General features: G+C 39.1%; 2 protein-coding genes across 4 annotated transcripts in view; both read right to left on the reverse strand.

Moving 5' to 3' along the window:
* kcnb1 (potassium voltage-gated channel, Shab-related subfamily, member 1) overlaps positions 1-8,368 on the reverse strand; it is a 30,669-nt gene extending 22,301 nt beyond the window's left edge. Inside the window, exons 1-2 of one of the 2 annotated variants that reach the window (XM_068594169.1) lie at positions 8,308-8,368; positions 5,582-6,236 (exon numbers count right to left, since the gene is read on the reverse strand). In XM_068594169.1, the coding sequence (XP_068450270.1) occupies positions 5,582-6,157 (576 nt within the window). In that variant the 5' untranslated portion in view covers positions 6,158-6,236; positions 8,308-8,368. Of the gene's footprint in view, positions 1-5,581; positions 6,237-8,003 lie in introns of both variants that reach the window. The other variant, XM_068594168.1, reaches the window with a different exon arrangement.
* A 1,214-nt stretch (positions 8,369-9,582) lies between these two features.
* On the reverse strand, positions 9,583-16,856 carry ptgis (prostaglandin I2 (prostacyclin) synthase). Of its 2 annotated transcripts, none has more exons than XM_068594171.1 (10): positions 16,815-16,856; positions 15,093-15,216; positions 14,508-14,674; positions 14,276-14,410; positions 14,051-14,163; positions 13,762-13,943; positions 11,810-11,972; positions 11,323-11,504; positions 10,696-10,868; positions 9,583-9,772 (listed from the first exon to the last, which is right to left on the reverse strand). In XM_068594171.1, the coding sequence occupies exons 1-10, from the start codon at positions 16,817-16,819 to the stop codon at positions 9,610-9,612; spliced, it is 1,407 nt and encodes a 468-aa protein (XP_068450272.1). In that variant the 5' UTR covers positions 16,820-16,856; the 3' UTR covers positions 9,583-9,609. The 2 variants fall into 2 exon arrangements, with proteins under 2 accessions (XP_068450272.1, XP_068450271.1); XM_068594170.1 differs by lacking the exon at positions 16,815-16,856 and adding an exon at positions 15,837-15,995.
* Positions 16,857-20,691: the final 3,835 nt, after the last annotated feature.

Raw genomic sequence — 20,691 nt, forward strand, 5'->3', positions numbered from 1 at the left:
GAGATGCCGCTACAAATCCTGAACTATCCAATACAAAATGCATGACATGACTTGTAAAATACTCCCAAGCACAACTGCACATCAGTCCTCTGCACATTAACAGTGAATGAGTGTTGAAATATGCAGCCCAATGTTAAAACAGATGCCAAATAATTCCAAACTATTTCCAAAACATCCATCCAACAATAACTTATTCTATAAATTAATATCAATCAAAGAAATAACATGACTGATGATCATAATCTTGACAATCTGTGGCTTGGCCTCTCAATTATTGGGTCTGCACTGATGTACGCCTAACACATCAAAGGATAATCCCATCTCTGTTCCCTTGTTTGTTTATTTGTTTGTGACGCAATACGAGTGAAATTTGATGTGGAAAATGTTTTTTCTCAGAAGAAGAAACACTGGAGTGCAGGCTCCTTTAGTCCACTCATTTCAAATAGAGTTAATACATTCTCGTCAACAAAGGGTATGTTGGATGATTATATATCTGAGTAGTGACTTTGCTTTGTTGCATTGTTTGTTTGTTGTCGTTGGAGAGTCTGTTGTAATTCCGGAACTGAACCCGGACATTCTGGAACCCAGACATAACAGAACGGAACCCGGACATTACAGAAAGATGATATATATCATGTAGAACATTATCATGTAGAACATTTTCAGATATTCCACAAAAATAAATATTGATATCATATTAAAGGAAGTGTTGGTAATCTTCCTACCAACACTTTTTGGAGGCAGACATGAAGGCACCGTGTTGCAGACTTAGTAACTTTCTTGTCTGATTTAGCAACTTCTTGATCTAGTGTTGCCACCTATTATCACTGGAAAAGCGTTGGCAACACTGAGCACTTTCGGCTGGATGATTTTTTAAAATCTGATATAATCTCGCTAGTTTCTTACACATATTCCTTTTGCTCTTCCGTGACAGGCGGACATTGCCTCAAAAGCAATGCGGACTAAATCTACACATCATGAAAGTCTACATGATCTTAGCTTACATCTCAACACCACACAAACACTGTCAACATTGACAAAGAACCTGCAAATGTCTGATATGTTATTTTCCTGCAAATCCCCTATCAAGCTCAAATGTGTGACTTCAGTATTGCATGTTCACTCTGCAGCTTCCTGCCAGAGAGCCCAGCATTACAACCGGGCTTCCAGCAGCACTCTGGGAAACATAAAGTAAAATGTACATGTAGGAACTTCACTCACTGCATGTTGACCTACACAACTGGCATAGTTACATAATGCATCATAGTTTGAAGCTCAGAAGCACTGATTAAGCGTTTTTTTCTGACGCATTTGTTTGAGAATATGTTAAAATGACCGGCTTAACATCGTCAAGTTTTTTAAGACAATTGATGTCATAAAGACACACTAGAAATTTTAGCTTGATGGCTGGACTTATTGGATTACACAAATAACTGTATTATTGTATCAACCAACAGAAGGAAAGTATGTAAATAATAAAACAACAGCGTGCCAAGAAAGCAGAACAGGAGTCTGCTCGGACAACAGAGACATTTATGTTATAGAGGTATGAAGGGAACGCAACAGGGTGAAAACTGTACCTTTAAGACTGACTCAAGTTTCCAGGTGATGTGAGAAAGCATTGAGATAAATCTATCAAAAGAAATAAATTAAGACTATCTGACAAAAGACAGTCATTAGTGGCATTGAAAATGTTATCTCAGTGCATTGGTTGTAAAACATGACTTTTAAAACAATACAGGGCTGGATCATCACAATGCTGTGAGAGCCAGGTTGAAACTGTGCCTCTTCTCCAAATGACGCCGCCTGACTTTCCAGACACTAAAAAAAAGTTAATGAGGATTGCCTGACTGCCTCTCAGACCTGTGCAAAATGATTTATTGGATTTCTGCATAACAGGAATTGTTGGTCGTAGGTAGGTCTGTCTGCCTCGGGTCCACACAAGAAGCCCTCAAACCGGTCTCAGATCGGTTGGGGTTGGGCACCAAAACAACTTCATGGTTTGGGTTGAATATGTGTTGATTCCTTTCAGGCTCAAGATGTCCCTGAATTGGGACACAGCATTCTTAGTGATTCTTTTATATAATTTATTATATTGTACAGTAGATCCTCATCCATTTGACTGACTGAGACTTTCCAGCTGTAAGGAATAGTGATTGATTCTAGTCTGGGTGCTTTGTGTCTTGGATTCTGTCTTGATTAATGAGTAGGAATGTGGCCGAACCTCATGTATATGTCATCTTTAATGTGACATGCAAGCATAACTGGAATGTGTTGCCTGCCGTCAGATGCACGATACCCACGGACAGAACAGGAACTGTTAACGACAATGTTTGGATTTACGGAGGACAAAATAACAAAAACTTTTATGTTTGGTTTCTTCTGTAAATTGGTTCAAATCAAACCGATGTTGTTACTGGATTAGAAAATCTTTTTTTTTTTTTTAAAAGATTGCTAAAATATATCACATTTAATTATTTAAAATATCTAAAAAATGCATGAACTGGGAGAGGGAAATATTTTAAACGATTTCCAAATTCCAATTTTAACTCTTAAAAAAAACTTGTGTAAATCTTCTACTATGGTCAGCTAATAATTAATACATACATGTAGTCTCATCACTACTTTAGTTAACAATGTTAATGCTTTGTTGTTTGAAGTGACAGTACAACAACAATTATTTGGTTGTTAAGTGATATTCTCAGCATCTGGTGACGTCCAATAGTTCTGGTATTATTTAATATTAATAACGACAAGAGATCAAGCAAATTACACATGACATTACATAAATGCCACTACAGGGGGAAAAGGGCTTTTCTTCGCGCCAATTGCGCTGCTTTTCCAGCAGACAGACACAATCTTGTTTTATCATGACTCAAATCTGATTTGAGCGAGAGACAGACAATGCTGTGGCTTACAAAGAATGTAAACAGAGAAGGAAGCTTCAAATTGGGCCCGGAGTCTCCTGGAGAATAATTAACGTGACATTTCCCTGACATTTAGTCGGAGGTATAGTGGAGGAGCCTGAAGAGGGGAGGAAGGAAGCAGAGATATGAGCCAGTGAGGTAAAAAAGAGAGACAGGAAGGATGACGGGGCAGAAAGAACACAGGATTTTTCTCTGCACATCTTAACAAATAATTCAGTTACTACGCGCTTCCTTGTGTTGCTCTGTGCAGACATTATGGAAACGAAGCAGAGGACACACACAGAAACACAAATAGACTTGCTCTTATGTTCAGTACCCACTCCTTCAGTGATAAAATTATACTTTTGTTGCTCGGTAACCATTTGTTTTGGGTTTCACTACAATACACCATCTGTTTATCAGCTGTAAGACATACATTTCCATCGATGACCCAAGGTAGGAGCACACAGCTGATGAACATTGGAACAATTTGTGGTCAGCGCTGGACCGCTTGACAAGCCCACAGTGTGCTCCAGACTGTAAAAAAAGACTAAGACATTACATCCACCCCTATCAATGCTTTTAGTAGTTTGGTCTGTGGTTGCACAGTGCCCTTTAAAGCTAATTAGGAATTAGTCAACTCTGGCTCTTGCTGTGTCAAGGTTGCACACCATCTTCCGCTATAGGCTCATAATTATGCCAAGAGAAGAGATGATGAAATTTGTTTTAAATGGCAAGCAAGCACTGCACCCACTCATCAATTGGTTGTTATTGAGACCTATAGATTACCAGGAAACAATATGCACACGCACTTTGCTGTGTCATTATTCAACAGGAAGATCACGCATCTTTGTAAAAGCACTTCAAAACTGTTCTCCAGTAGGATGTTTTGATAAATTGCAGATATCATGGTGCTATAATGGAGACAGCAGTGTATGGCCGACTCAGAGTGATCATCTCCTTTTTCTAGGCTGCTGCACTTCCTTTAGCTCGAACACGATAAACATTGATTTTACACCTCTTTAATTCCTATGAAGAAGACGTTTCCCTGACAGACTTGCAGCACTCATCCTTCTCTCTCTGTCTCTTTGTGGGCTGGCGCTGACAGTTCTCAACAAATCCTCACCGCAAAGCATCAGCCAGCACACACTGCTAATAGTTTAAATTGGTACACATTTTCCAAACAAGGCCCCCCGCTCCCTTTAAACATCGCATGGAAAAGAGACGGCATCCTCTTTGATCCCACCGAGCCAATATAGAAGAGTGTGATCAAAGGCTGCTCGTGTTTAACACTGCTGTGGCCTCCCAGGTTTTGGCTGCGGGCCAACTCTGTCTTTTGGCAAAGACTAAAGGTGAGCACACCTGATAGAAGTCAGCACGCTACGGCATACCTTTAGGATACAAAAATATTGTGCAGAAGGATGATAACCTTGACACCTACTGATGACATTCAACAGAGATGTTGCAAACAAATGCAGAGATCCAAAATTATACTGAAAATAATTGCTATGGTCTGACAACTTTACAAGTTTAACTGAAATAATTATGAGATGAATTAAACAGTTACAAACTAACCTTTTCTAGGTTGATAACATGTATCTTTTCAGTAGTTGTATATTGAAATATTCACAATAACTCCATGTCAAATCCAGGAAATGCTCCTTCCAAGCCTTGCTTAATGCAAATAATTCGAACAATTCCAAATCATTTTTAATAAATAAGATAAATAAATAGGATCTAATTCCCTATCCTCGTCTCCAGCAGTATATCTCAAATTAAATTGGCTCAGGATGATGGAGTTTCCACAAACCAACAACTTACAGAAGACAAACAAAATCATTTACTTGTATGTATTACATGTTGTAAGCAAAGGCATTTAAGTGATATTTGAATGATTGACTGGATGTATGACCATGTCCACACAGTGAGACAAAGCTTAAGCATGCATGTGTGCATGTCTGGATGGTTGTGCTATCTGTCTGAATGTCTGAGCGGCTTTCACTGAGACTAATACATGTTTTTTTCCTAATTCTTGAACAACACTAATGGCAGATAATAGTGCACACATCCACACTGATAAAGCACATCCGCTGGCTGTCTGTTTCCATAATTTCTACTCTTTAGTTTGTGTTCCAACCTTGGAACAATCAAAACATGAGTAAACACCAAAGCACAACTCACAGAGATGTCCTAATTGACTCATTTTGTGCAACTCTGAATGTCTAGTAAAGCTGAAAATTGCACAATTCTCGTATGTGTAAAACTTTTGTTTTTCCTGTTTAGTTTGTATGGTCTGCCTTTTGATACAGATGCAGTGGTTTAAAAACTACAGCATCCCATGTTAGTGCAATTCAAACACCCTGAGATGCCGATCCCACCAAGACGCGTCCTTGCCTTGAGCTAATTGCTAATGTCTGCATGCTAGCATGCTCACAATGGCAGTGCTAACATGCTGATGTGAGCATGTATAATGTTTATCATGTTCATCATTTTAGTTTTGCGTGTTTGCATGCTGACGTTTGTTTAGTTGCACTACGAACAACGGGAATGTCATTAGTGTGGCACGGTGCATGTTTCTTTGTTTGTGTGTGCCTGTACAAATTATTATATTTGTGGAAGATTGCTCCAAGCAATCCCCACCTCATATTTTACACCCATCCACCAAAGACGGTTACCTTTGCTGCAACAGATGAGCTCGGCTTTTCGAGGAGGTCCCAAAGCTTCTTTCGTTTTTCGGCACAGCAAGTGTTGTCAAATTCGTCTCCCTCTCTGTCCTTCATATTGTCGGCCTCTCGTTTGAGCTCCTCATTCATTTGCTCCTTCTTCTGGTGGTACCTCGCCTGGCAACACGACTCCAGGTAGATCTCGTCGATGCCCCAGTAGTCGAGTTCTTGACTGAACGACAGGGCACACATTTCTTCCATCATGTGGAGCTTACCCGTGCGGTAGAAGTTCAGAATGGACGTGAACGCCCCTGGATGTCGATCAAAAAAGTACTCATTCTCCTCGAGGCTGTAGTCATCACACACTTCCATCAGAGAGTCATGGGTGTTGCAATCTCTTAGCTTTCCCAAACGTGTTCGTGGTAGCCTATCTAATGTTCGCCACAAAACCTCATGCGGGAGACCCCCAACATTCAGCCGGACTCTGCGGAAACATGACTTGCTGCGAATGATGTCCACCGGTTCAGGTGGCAGCGATGATGTTGAGTGGGAGCCGGCTTTATTCAACTCTGCCAAGGATTTCTCCATGATGACTTCAAAATAAGGGATCAGGCAAACATCCAGGGCTATGGACTACAGTTGGTCCTGTTTTCTTTCATAATTGTATCTAGAGGATTAAAAAACAAACATGAAGAGATCATTAGTATTCTAGGATTAGCCCCACATTTCAAGGCGCACACCCAATCATATCACATGGTGATCAAATATTTAGGCCTGGTAGTATTATCTTGCTTGAATTATTTTTAATAACATAAATGTAAACTTAGATGGGAGTTCTTGAGAATTAAAGAAAATATTAAACATGTGAAATAAAGGACAAATTAACTGTACTATCATGATTTTATGATATTTTAATATTGATTATTTTAAGAACTATAGTGCTCTCTTAGAAATACAGTATGAGTAGATCGGACAGTCCCATTCAATACAGCAGGATGGTAGGAGCGGAGCCATTTTTATGCGCATCATTGACATTTGGGCCGTTGTAGAAGGCTAACTTCCATACTCTAAACCAACTTACAATAAGTTGTGGTAATACGAAACTGTTAACATTATATGTGCTTAGTATTGATCTGCCATTAGAAAAATAGTTAGAGAAACATTTTTAATTGAACGTAATTTCCCACCAGAAAACCACTTCAAACTAATAAGGATTTAAAGACAATGGGAAAAAAATACTGTTTTAAAAGGACCGAGGGAATATTATCAGTCAATTATTATCCTATCTTTATTTATTTTTCTTAAAGTTCATCAGAGTTTAAATCTTAAGTAAAGAATAAATATACCATCAGATGCATGTCCTGAATCAAGAATAAACATACTACGTGGGTTCTTGAGATGACTCCCACCACTCCCAACAGTGTGCAGATTCACACATATATATTTGAGGCAAAGACAAAATACTTCCCTCGATAACTTTAGAACGAACTTGCAATGACTTGCAATGATTCGGAGACATACTATTATTATCATTAATACAAAATGTATAGTAGTTGGTTGATCACCGCTCATGTGACGCCCATGCAGCCCTGTGGGTGGGGACGCAGAACACCACAGTGTACAAAGTGAGCGCTGTCCACTCCGATGGTGCTGAAGCACCAGGAAGCGCTGTTCGCTCGCTACATCACGGCGAGCTCCCTCGGGGAAGGCAGGCTGACACTGAGGAGAACATATATAGCCTTCATCATCACCTGACCAAAGATGTCCAACGTTTTGTCCTCCATCTCTGACTTTAGACATGGCACGAGCCGCGCATTTTTACAAGCTGTTTTGTTTATGTCCGTGTGATGAGAGCAAGGGAACCCAACGACACCTCGGGGCCTGCAGATGTGATCATTGATACATGACACACAAAGTTTCTAACACTTCGCAAACACAATTAGGGCCGATCATTATGTCAACATACATTACAAAGCGCATAAATAAGATAAAACAAAAACATGACCACGGGGTGTATAATGGAGGATGGAGACATTGACATGCCGGTTTTTTTCACATGCACTGCGGGGAAGCAATAAAAATACATGTTAATTTGAAGAAGCCTCCACCCTCCTGTTTTCTCCTGAAGTCAATGTCTCGATACAATAATTTAGCATTAAGCCTACACAACAATAGTCACCCCTGTTTTTAGACTGTACTGTTGTGCGCATCTAAATTGTGACTGAGAATACGCTAATAAGTGATTTTTAATCATCTACAATTGCAATGTTGTGAATAAAAATGCCCCATCGTTAAGCATTTTCCTTTTAGTCAAAGGCTGCCTGCTCCATATTGGTGCAGTTTCAATGCAGAATATCCCCTATTGCCACTGGTAATATATTACATTTGATGGGTTGCATATGATTCAAAGTCAAATAAGCTTTAAAAAAAATACCGTAGTGAGTTGTTGTCATCCTGCTCGGAATCAAACCAGCACGTATACGATGTGTGAACTATCAATCCGCTGGCACAAACGGCGATGAAGCAGTAGCATTTTTTAAAAAAAAAGGAGGCGACGTTATTGGTTTACTATTGCCATGGTCTAACCCAATCCATTTCCCCCTCCTCTGCCTCCGACATGGCAGAGAGATCCTCGGCACGATTCACTGCCTCCCCGCTGGTTTCCTGCTCTGCATATCGCGCCAATGCTTCGCCTCGAAGATCAACAAGTATGCCCAGAGCCCATTCGGACAGACTACCTGTGTTTCCCAGTCAGCTCTGTGAGGAGGCGCCGCATCTCCCTGAAAGTGGATCCATGGCAGCTCAGCGCTGTCCTCCACGGCTGATTAACTCTTTCAGCACCGCGTCTGCATGTATCAATAAAAAAGACTCACGTGCACAGTTCAGGCCGGCATGTATAGTGAGATAGAAGCCCCATGTGACGAGAGAGCACATAAAAGATGAATGAGTAAATGTATGACGGTCTGAAGGCACAGAGCCAATAACAAGAACCTATACACATGGTACATGTTCGGAGAAAATTATGTAATGCTGCTTAATTAATATGATAAGGATGACTTGTTTGCCCTCCTCCTATTTCCACATATATGCAGTTGTGGAAATCAGATCCCCTAAATTAAAGTACAAGTACAAGTCCTGCATTCAAAATCAAACAAGGGAAAGTATGTACCAATGTGTACTCATTCTGCTGGAAATGGCCTTTCTGAGTGATACATTATACATAGCGTTACAAGACGGTGGTAGCAGGAGCTATAGTTTTAACTATAAGTTTGGATAATTTAGTTCAGTGGTTCCCGACCAAGGGATCGAGCCTCATCTTCATTCTTCAAATCCATTTTCAGTGTATTTGTAATCATCAAATCCTCCTTCTTCCAAATTCCAAAATTGTCCGTCAAGCACTTTTATATTGCTTGCTATGATCCCTTTATTTTCTCCCGGCTTGATTATTGCGACACTCCTTTATGGCCTCAGTGCTCTAGCTCCGTCAACAGACTCCAACTGGTCCAGAAAGCATCCGCCAGACTTCTAAGTCAAACCAAATCCTGGCACCATATTACACATCACTCCTCAAAAACCTCCACTGGCTTCCTGTCTCCCAGCTGACGATCAACTACCAACATCCTGGTCTTCACATTGAAAGCCCAACATCCCCCTCTCCATTTCTGAAGGATCCAAATAGGACCTTGGTGCTTCCAAACTAACTTGTGATATGGCAAAAACATTTAAAGTGATTTTTTTCCTGAGTGAAGGGGGAACAAAAAGCCAACAAATGTTCAGGTTGCCCAATGTATGGATGCAAAAATTAACAAGTAGATTATGTCAGTATCTTTTTTTTTTTATTGAAAATAAGAATAATCAAGTTAAATACGATATATATATATATATATATATATATATATATATATATATATATATATATATATATATATATATATATATATATGTATTCACTGAGTAAATATAAAATGGTAAAAAATAGTGCTGCAATACATAAAACAAATGATTCATCAATAAACAATTTAACAATTATATACAGTCAATCAAATTTTTGAGTCACATTTTACGCTGTGCCTGAATCGGACCTGCAGATCTCCGTCCGGCTGGAGCATCCCAAAGCCGTACCGATTGGGATTAACTGGTGGCAGTTTAGCCTCAGGGTCACACAAATCCAGGTCAAGACAGGTCAAGAGCAAGAACACAAATCTACAGAAACAGGAAGCAAAAGCAGTTTAGTACAACTGATAAACACAACTTATAAGCCAATAATATTATTTTGTTGCACTCGTTCGGTTAAATGCACAACTGATGTGAAAATTACATTTAGTTAATCGACCAATCTCAAATAAATAGCAAAAAGTTTTTAAAAAATATCCGCTCTTTAGTGTGTGTTGTGCATTACAAAGATTGACCTTTAACCTTTGCTACTAGATCTGATGTCTGAAAAAGATACGCTCTCCCAAATGTCCATGATTACTCTACTCCTTTTTCCTACAGGTCGATGTCAATTTATACTTGGGCCTAAAGATAAACCATATTCTATTTGATTTATTAGCGGTTCTCAAGTAACAAAGTCTTAAGAAGAATCGGGAGTTTTGTCCACATCTAACGCAACACAACTCGCTGACACTTCAGTTCATAAAATGTCTTAATTGGCTGCCATTTTCTTGCAAGTGCTCTATAGTTAATGCACACGTGCAGCTCTCACCAGAGAGGAAAAGCCGGCTAGGTGACTCTTTTTTTTTTAGCTACATCCATCATCAGCTCTGGAAAAAACTGTTTATTTTGTTTCACCACTTACTCGATCAGGCAAGTGACTTTGAAGATTTACTAGCCTGACGTGGCATTTTACTTGCCCAGGGTAAGCATGTCATCCTTATTGTTAAATCCTGCAGTTCATCACAGAGTATAACTGAATATTATATTACAGCATGTTGCCAATACTGACAGAAAAAGGAAGCAAGACTGAAAAAGAATAGAGGAAATGTTATGTGGAGATATACTTTGCGGCTCCCGTAATTGGGGTGAAATTGCAGGAAATGCTTTGTTCATTTATCTATCATTTTCAAAACCACTAATGCATCATTGAAAAATATAGAGATTGAAAAGCTGTGGATTTTTATACTCACTGTTTAATGGCTGTAACAGCAAAGTCTTTCCCGACACAGATGCTGCTCCCTGCACCCCAAGGCATATTGTAGTACTTCAGTACTTTTCCATCTTTGTAGAATTTATTCTTCACTGTCCTATTTTCCCCTGGTGAAGACCCAACCTCATTCAAGAAGCGGTCATACTTGAAAAGCTGTTAAGGAGACAATAAAATGTATACATTATAATATCTTGCAAATGGGTTTGATCCAATGGCTCTTGCTCTATTTCTTGTTCACAAATAACATAGAAGTACCTTTTATAAATACAAAGAATGTTCGTACATACTTACCTAATATGTAATTATCACCTCTACCCATTGGAGACAAATAAACCGAATGAACATTGGGAATTGATCTCGCCCTCTTGCTCGTCAACTCCTACTTGTTTCATTTGTAGGCAGTTAGCAGCTCATCCCAAAGGATACATTCTGTTAGTAATTTAAATCACGCTGCTTAATCCTAGCTCCTCGAGATTGCTTTGTGCCCCACAATATGGCTTCGAAATATCACAATGGAGGTACACAACTATCTGTATTATGACGGTGGAGGCTTCTTATACCACTTAATGTTGAGTGATAGCTCTTAGTACAAGTAAAAGTAAAGTACCTGTGGCTCTTGGTGTATCTGTGGGTCCATTTGAGGGCTTAGGAAAGGGAACAGGCAAACTCTGTCCCCCTGTCTGAGGTGGTAGTCCTGTCCATTGGCCATGTGCAGGATCTTGTCCTGCGCCACCTCCCTGCTTATCATTACCGCAGCGGTGAGCCGAAGGGTCTCGCACAGAACGCTATCTGCAGAATGAGAAAGGACAGCAGAGTGGATGATGTCACAGGGGTGTCAGTGTGAGTTAAATCAGCCCTCGGGCGTAATTTGGAGAGGTACAAACATTTGCACGAAAATTGCATATATGGAAAAGACAATCATAATTTAATTGAATCAAAGGTTAAAACTCGTATTGACAATGTCATTGTGCTCATTATGCTGCACTTATCTAGTTCATATCAACAAGTCAAATGACCCTTAATTGATTTAATTTGAATGGAATAGCTAAGCCTCTTGTTATCAGAGTAAAGGGTCGCTAGCAGCTGTTGCATACCAAGCACAGGTGTGCTGTGTGCCTCCAGCAGGGTGATGGTAGAATGCTGCAGGGTGGTGTCGGGGTGATTAAGGCCTCTGATCTCTGATTTAACAGCCTCCATGGCCTCAGGGTGAGTGAGCAGGAAGCCAAGGAGCCAAAAGGCAGCAGGTCCAGCATTGCACTAAAAGGAAAACAGATAGAAAACTTAATACAAACTGAGTTCTTAATATCAGCTTTTATGAAAAACTTACATTTTGTATACGTGGACAATGCATCTCTGTAATGCTGCTGTCTGAATATGACTGATGTGAGGAGGAGATGTTGAATCAGACCAAACACTTTGTAGACACTGCTCTCAGCCTCTTGAGAAGAGACACCTGAGCCTGTCAGGAAGTAATTGTTATGGGTTAAGGGAGCTGCCTAACCTCTGCACACCTCAGGTCAGCTCTCCATTGACAGCCAGGGCAAATGCCCAAAAGCGACTTGAGGGGCAGCACGGTGACTTCCTGCCCTTTTAGATTTCAGGTCAACCTATTTACCTACCTCATATAATGACATGAGCCTGGCAGCTTAAACCCAGGGTGTTTTTTTTTTTTTTGAAGGAATAGTTGAGCATTTTGGGAAATATGCTTTGCGAGATAGAGGAAATACCACTTGCATGTCTGTACACTTAAGATGTAATTACTGTATTGCAGTTTTTAAACTTGTTAGACTAGATTTAACAAACAATCAATTTCAGAAGTGCTGGTTTTCAGTGTTAATGCTAAACTCAGTGAACCAGCTGCTGGCTCCGGTTTCATATTTAGTGCATAGACATGAGAGTGGGGTAAATTTCCTTATTGAACACTTAGCAACTCTTGACTTGGCATATTTCCTAATTTGTTAATTCTTTAGGCTATAACTTGATTCACTGGCAGCTGTATAATAAGAAAAGCTGTGAGTGTATGACTCACTAAAACTAATTAAATATTTTTACAATAAAACACATGTGCGGACACATTAAATCACCCTCTCCTCTAAAAGTAAAGCAACTAAGAAATACATTTTAGTCTATATAAGTTTCATTCAATATCAATGATTGTTCAAAAACAGAAGAAAAAAACGCTACCTCCAGCCTGTGCGGTACTCAGGATGAACTAGTAGGTGGCTTTGGGGAAATCCCAGCATTGCCTGTAACACATGTATAAGCCACATTCACTCTGGCACGTCCCACTGGACTCGCATCTAATGCCTCTATTCTCTGCAGTGGTGCTCCAGTTTCCTTCTCAGACTGAGAGTGTGTGCTTGAATATCCCAGCAGACATGATAAAGTACAAATACACATGCTGGGGGAATAGCGGTCTTTCCCAAACCAGCAGAGCATCTTTAAGAGCTTGTAGTGGGTGGAGTGGCAAAGGTTTCTCTTTGTTACTGGGTGAGCAATTATTGATCCAGTGAGACTGGCAGGTAAATAGAGGGCTGAAGCTATTACAGCTCAAATAAATGTAGAATAGATAAACCACAGACACTAGGACAAGCAAACAGCTTGCTATCTCCCCCATTTGGCAGCACAGAGCAATTACACCATGCTGCTCTAAACTGGGAAGTTTGAGGAAGCAAAACTTCTGTACTCACACCGGGCGGTTTATAAGAAACTTTTCATTCGGAAATAATTTTTTTTAAAAAGAAGCGGAAGCAACGTCAGCTGACTAACGCTGTTCTCTCAATGTTCTATCATGTGATTATGAAACCTCAAACCAGATAAGGAGTCATGGAAACTGATTCACATTACCACAACTATCCAAACTCCATTCTGAGTTGCAAGTTGAGGCAGGTGGCTCTGAGTAACTCTGCAGCCTGAGCATGCAGAATGAATCTAAACCATGAAGTACGGGCGTGGAAGGTTTGTATGTTTTGGCATCAATGAGTGGCCTTGTCTGTGTTTGAGATTTGTTTATGGGGGAGAAACAGACAATGAAACCAGCTCTTACCTGTGTGGTCCAGAGTTGCAACAGTAAAGCTCTTTTCTGCATTTCTGCATCGACTCCCTCCTCCTGCAGGAAGCCATGGTAGCTCTGCTGCCAAGAGTTCAACCCTGACCCTCCGTTAAGACAGTTTGGGGATAGCAGCTCCCACAGTCGAACCCGGCATGAGTTGGCTGTTTTGGTTTCCCCTGGTGAAGACACATCACTTCATACTTACTGGGCTGTACACACATGAAGTCAAAAAGGAAAGCAAAAGTAAAATAACTTGACTTTTATTCGTTATTGTGCAGCTTACCTCGCTTGAGTGAGCCTCGAGCCAGTTTGGTGAGAAGATCGTCAAACTTGCGAAATTCTTTATAGACTGAAGATGCATTGTCTCTCCTCTCAAACAATGTAAGATATCCGGCCCTGGAGTACATCAATACAGTTAAATATCTTCCTGTCTTTTTTTCCTGGTTGTATAAACAATGACATCATTTCATTTACAGAATGTTGCAGAGTGTAAAACACTGTACGTTACCTGAAGAGTAGGCTGTAACAAAGGCTAAAGAGGCCATCCTGTCTCCACTCTAGTTGGCTGCAGTCATTCAGCAGGTTCTGAAGGTGAGTGTTCATGGAGCTGCTGAGCTTGGAGAGACCGTCATCTTGAAAATGCCTGAGGAAACAATAAAAAGATATTGAGATTTTCAATCTGTCAGAGTTTCTCTTCTCTTCGCGAGGCATGAAGTCTGTCTGAAAGATGCATTACTTACTTTTCCATCCACTTCCTCTCGGCTCTAGGTGTGATACTTGGCAGCTGCAGACTGAAGATCCTTTTCATGAGCAGGTCTCTGTTCCGGGTGAAGTCTGTGTCGTTTATCACGGCATCAAAAGAGTTTGGATCCAACATCACCGTCACGTAATTCCCAGCAATACAGACCTGGAAGGACACCATTTTAGTCCAATATTTATTATTTTAAATTATAATATTATACACAACTTAGGAGGGGTCTTTCTATGCAAAAATAATTTGTCTTTAAATCTGGAATGGTCCATGTTTTGCGCGACGATATTCAGTGAAACATGTTTTACATTAGAATAATCAGCAGGACGACTGAACTTGCTTCCACCACACATGCATAATGATGTCTTGCTAAAACATATGGTTTGTTGCTGTCGAGTGAAAACCTGATTTGCATTTCAGATCATAAATCTGATTAGCTGACAGACTTCCTGCTCCAGTATGCAAAAACATCTTTGAACATGTTTATCTCAAACCATTACATATTCATTTGTTGTTCTTATCTGGCTGGCAAATGTTCCTTCACAGTTCCTCCACAGTCTTTAACAAAACTTACTGTGAAAATATCACCATATCTGTCTTTCATCCGGGATAAAAACTTTGCAGCATCTTTTCCAAACTCAAGAGCGTGCCCCAACCACGGAAAGAAGCCTTTGTCCAGAGGAGGCTCATGGTTCCGCCTGTGAAGTATAAAGAAACTCATTAAAATTACGACAGTAAGAAGTTTCGAATGTTTTTCAGGACAGCCTGGACCCACAGGAGCAGTTAAGGTTAGGGTAGCTTGAGGTAGAGCAAGCAATGTTTTCCACTTTCCTCACACAGACTTTTCCTGCTGGTCGTTTCTCTGACCTTTATGCTGACATTGTCAATGTGAGTAGTTTATCTAGCTCTCATACACTCATGAATCTAAACTAACAGGTTTGGAGGCAACATGAAGTTATGTCATGAGAACTTACTATCATGAGGTTGAAACAAAGGCCACAGCGTAAACCATAAGAATCATTTTTAGTTTTTTCTCTGATGTCGTTTTAGGACAACTAATTGCAGAGAATCCAAGTTGATCAAACACACAGTGGGATAATAATATGAAATAAGAGGTATTGTAATATAATTACTATGCATTAATGTTTTTAAGTAACATTAAATATACTTAACTTACAAAAATAGCAAAAGTAAGGTTTTTCTAAATAACAATACACTGTTTTTGCAGTTTTTTGCAGAACTTTAGAATCACAATCTCTGAAATGCACCTTTGTTTACAATCTCATATCTGCAAATACGAACATATCAATGTCTTTACCTTGTGCGAGTGGAGTAAAGGAAAACTATTATAAGCAGTCCATTCAGAATTAAGAATATTGTCCACAGCATGTTTTAGTAGAGTCTGTCCTGTCCCGTTGATCATTTATTCCATAGCTGCTGGCAACTCTGTTTTATGTTTGAGCCCTGCTCTGCAACCTCCTACTTTTGAGGAGGTTTGGCTAAGGTGTGGCTTGGAACCACAAGTCTTACACAACACTCAACAGTACTCATCGTCCCACGCCACAAAAAAATCACATTCTGAGTGACACAAAGTGACACTTCACTATTTATACTATTTAAGAGTTTAACGTTTTCCAGAAAAAGATTAAAGATCCTGCACAAAATCCTTCGTTCACACGCAGAAAAGCCATCCTGGCAGAACATTTTCCAGCTATGACATCACCAAAGTGAAAAGACTCATGTTGCACGTCGTGAAGGGTGATGTCAGGGCACACATATTTCATGGAGGGTGTCATTAAGTTAAGTTCTCATGGTTTGTTTGAATCCTCCTATGACAACATTCAGTTCTCTTTAACATTGTGAAACATATATTTTTTTTGTACCTCCTTTAAGAAGACTTCCAGACAGTCACAGGCACAAGTATCTACTGATGACGCTGTCTGCCACTGAAACCAATGATTAATTTCCATAATTGTCACCAGATTGGTTTATGAGATACGGTGAGGCTATTCATATGTTTACTGACAAATGAAGCAATGGCCAATGAGTCACAGTTTACACCAAAAAGAAGAATGGTGCAGGCACTGTTCCTGCCAGCAGAGGGAAGTCATGCACTTACAGTGGAGAGAAGTCAAGCAGTGGACACTAAAGTGAGGGCAGGCCACGATGTATTATTGCAGGAGAAAAGCGTACAGTAAAATTATAAGTAACGTTAACGCCAACGTGGTGGACCTTGACTTTCGGTGCTAGATTCTTTTTAAAAAAATAATTAAATACACATGAGTTGAGAACTCACATCATATATTATTCTGTATAATATATTTCAGGGAAGTCCATAATATTACAGCAAAAAGCCGAATAAATTAAGAGGAAACAAAGACTTTACGACATTACGTCTGAAGCCTTTAAAGTCTATTTTGAATTTCAACACACAAAAAACGCCTGCAGCTAATCCGCTGCTTCTGTTGACATCAAGTGTGCTCCTCGTTAACCGACCGTACCGGCAACAACAACCGTAACTTCCGTTCCGACCGCAAAATGTGCACAAATTATTGTTAAAATATGAATATAAATAAAAACATTACAGTCTCTAATTATTGTACAAGACAACTTGCTGAACATGTCTGTATTCATGTTTTACACATTCTGACCATAGCTCAATACCATTTTTTACACAAAAGAGATTACAATTTAAAAGTATTATGCAACATAACATAACATACAGAAAACAACAACATATGTTAAATGTAATCAAGAGAAATATAACATATAATGTCCTTGCTCGTTTCACAAAATACACACACAAACCGTCTGTCGTCTGAAAATGAATCAGTAAAGATCAAATAAAACTAATTTAATCATGGTGCTTATTAAAATATATTTTGAATACTGTTTAGAAATGTTATATTCTATGTATAATATTTGTACATTAATTTAAATAACACATGATAAGGGAGCCACATTGATCAGATATGATCTCATAAAGCATTACTCAAACACCCTCCCGTCACCTTCTCAACACACACATAAAAAACAGTACTATTTAAATATCAACATATAATAATTTCAGAATATATTAATACATTTATGTTTATTTAAGTGAAAAAATGGATACATTCACTATCTAATGCTTTCTATTCAAGTCTAAATCAGACTTATAGTTTTTAGACATCTCCCATGGGAAGGGACCAGGAATACTGCCAGCCAGAAAAGCCAGCGTCTGAGGAATAATGGTGTTATTGTGTTGATGACCGTAAGCTGCCTGTTTCATACAGAGAGGTGTGGTTCACTAGAAACCAATCAACTTTAAACAAACAGCCTATGGTATAAACAAACATCACATACAAATTCACATACAACAAAATGTTTTACGAAATAGTTTGCTCAAAATATTTACCCCCATATTTAAATGTCTGCTGATTTGAACCTGGACATACACATTTTCTCTTTCAAAACCAATCGTTAATAAGTTAGGTGTGCAAGTGTATGTTTAAGCCAGTTATTAATATTTCTATGAATCAGTTTTTTTTTTAAAAACAAGCGCCACTGATCACTTTATCCAGTTCTCACATCCATAACACCAGCACACATAAAGTTTTATAGGGCATTTTCCACACTAGAAGGGCGCCCTATAGAGGGTACTTTATCCTGTTTTTTTTCACATTGGACTGATTATTACTGAGAAAATGAAAAAGTACAGCTGTCAGACAAATGCAGTGGAGTTACTCTTAAGCCTCATGAGTTGTAGTGGAGTAGAAGTATAAAGCATATGAAAATACACAAGAAAAAAAGTAGACCTACAGTACTTTAGTATATTGACTTTTAGATTCGAACCATTAATTAAACTGCAACAAAAATGTGTAAAATAAAATTTAAGCAGATAAAGTGCTGAACCATTTAAGATGGCTCTCTAACGAGCTCTCTCAGTTACTTTTGATTACTGAGAATATGAAGAATTATCTTAAACTAAAATAATATTGTATTTCATAATTTACAATTTGTCAAAGTTTTTCAAATGTGTACTTGATGTGTCTGCTGTATAATTTGATGCTATCCACAAAAACCCTGAAGTGTAAATGAGGTTCTACAAGAGCCTCAACTAAATTAATCATATTTTAGTTTATAATTGGATGCTAAACACATAGTCAGTGTAAGGTCATCAATCATTAAAATGATAGAATTGACATAGAGGACATTGGGTATATTCTTGAATAACTCGACAAAGACTGCTGTAATTTTAACATTTACACAGCGAGGAATCTTTATTAGCCTCCTGAAGGAAACTAATCTTTTCTAGGTGGACCATGTAATAATCATTCCTCCCGTAAAGGCCTTTAAGTGGATCGTGTTAAAGTTTCCACGGCCCAGTTTGACACAGCCTTTTCACATTATGTTCAAGTCGACCCCAACTTTTTATCAGGCTTACTGTGAGATTGAATCGTGACAACTGAAGGGTTTTCCTGCAGACTTCTGCAGGGCTCACCCCCAGCTAGAACAGTTGTCACAGGGTGACAGAGGCCCACAGATTTACTGAGAAATTGGGTGCAAAGGCAGAGCAAGGTTTCTTGACACAATTCAAAATGAGAGTGCTCAATTATCCCTGCTCTATAACAAGTTTACATTGCTCTGAGACAGAAACACATTTGGTGTAGTGGTAAGATGGGGGACGTGGCACACAGTTGCACTTGGGAAGCCACAGGAAGTTATTTGACACCATTTGTCCGAAAAACACTGAGATGGAGAAAGAGCAGAGTGACACATTGAGCCATTGTGATTTTCTCTGGGGAGATTATCCGTCATCTTTATCAAAGTGTTGGAGTTGAGAATGGCTTCAGCCAGTCATTTATAACGTCTCAGTTTCTTCCACCCAGTCTCGTTCACACCCAAGAAGAATCCACAACTCAAGTTTGGCTGATTTTAAAGACTAAATTGGGTTTTTTGACGAATATTTCCTCTATAATTTGTTGATTTTGTGATGGTAATAGGAAGCTTATCTACACAGCAGGCTACACAGTAATATCAAAAATACTGTGATGAGTAATTGTACTGTACTGTTACGTATGTATTGATGAGTAAAGTGAATATTTTTGGGATTAAGACATGAAGATGTCTCCTTCGGCTGTCGGAAACCATAACATTATTTTTCACTATTTTCTGACATTTTAATCTCCAAAACAAATTAATTATCTGAGAAAATCATTCTCAGATTAACTGCCTATTTCAAATATAATTCTTAGTTGCTGCACAGTGTTTGGTCAGTTGTAACACATTTTGAAACTCAACTGCCTCTGCAGTCTTCAAGCCCTTGGTATCAATATGTATAATCATGAGATAAAGTGCTTGTCATTTTTCATAATCATACAGTATCCTACTTTTGTAGATACGTTGGTCAGACTGACGGACACGGATGAAATGATGATTGTTCCAGTAACAAATGAAGACATATGTCTTCAAAAATACAATAATGCCATGTGTCTTTTTATTGGCCAGTATGTCATCTATTTTCTAACAGTCATTATATGTCTCACAACCATGTTATGAATGACCTGATCTATTACACACGCACACACACACACACATACACATACACACACACACACACACACACACACACACACGTCAAACATTTATATATATATATATATATATATATATATATATATATATATATATATATATATATATATATATATATATATATATATATATAGTTTATTTATTCTGAGCAGTTAGTTTCGTGCGCGCTATAAAAACTGATGTCCTGGAGACAGAGCTCTAAAATTGCAATTAACAACACATGGTTTGCATTCCTTCAGCTGTTGAATAACAGCAATAGTAAAAGCTTTGCATATCAGTTCACTCAAACATATCTGAATCATCCATGAGGAGAAAAGTGGTTGAGAAGGGAGGGGGGTTGGAGGCGGAGTCTCGGATTGACTTTCACATCCATTCAGCCTTTTTTGCAGCAGCAGCAGCAGCATTGAACTTGCAGATAGAGAGAGAGAGTGAGAGAGAGAGAGAGAGAGAGAGAGAGAGAGAGAGAGAGAGAGAGAGAGAGAGAGAGAGAGAGAGAGAGAGAGAGAGAGAGAGAGAGAGAGAGAGAGAGAGAGAGAGAGAGAGAGAGAGAGAGAGAGAGAGAGAGAGAGAGAGAGAGAGAGAGAGAGAGACTGGAC

Source organism: Clinocottus analis, unplaced genomic scaffold (genome assembly GCF_023055335.1).
Source record: "Clinocottus analis isolate CAN_PGR_092001 unplaced genomic scaffold, fCliAna1.0.p SCAF_3, whole genome shotgun sequence".
Taxonomy (NCBI): Eukaryota; Metazoa; Chordata; class Actinopteri; order Perciformes; family Cottidae; genus Clinocottus; species Clinocottus analis.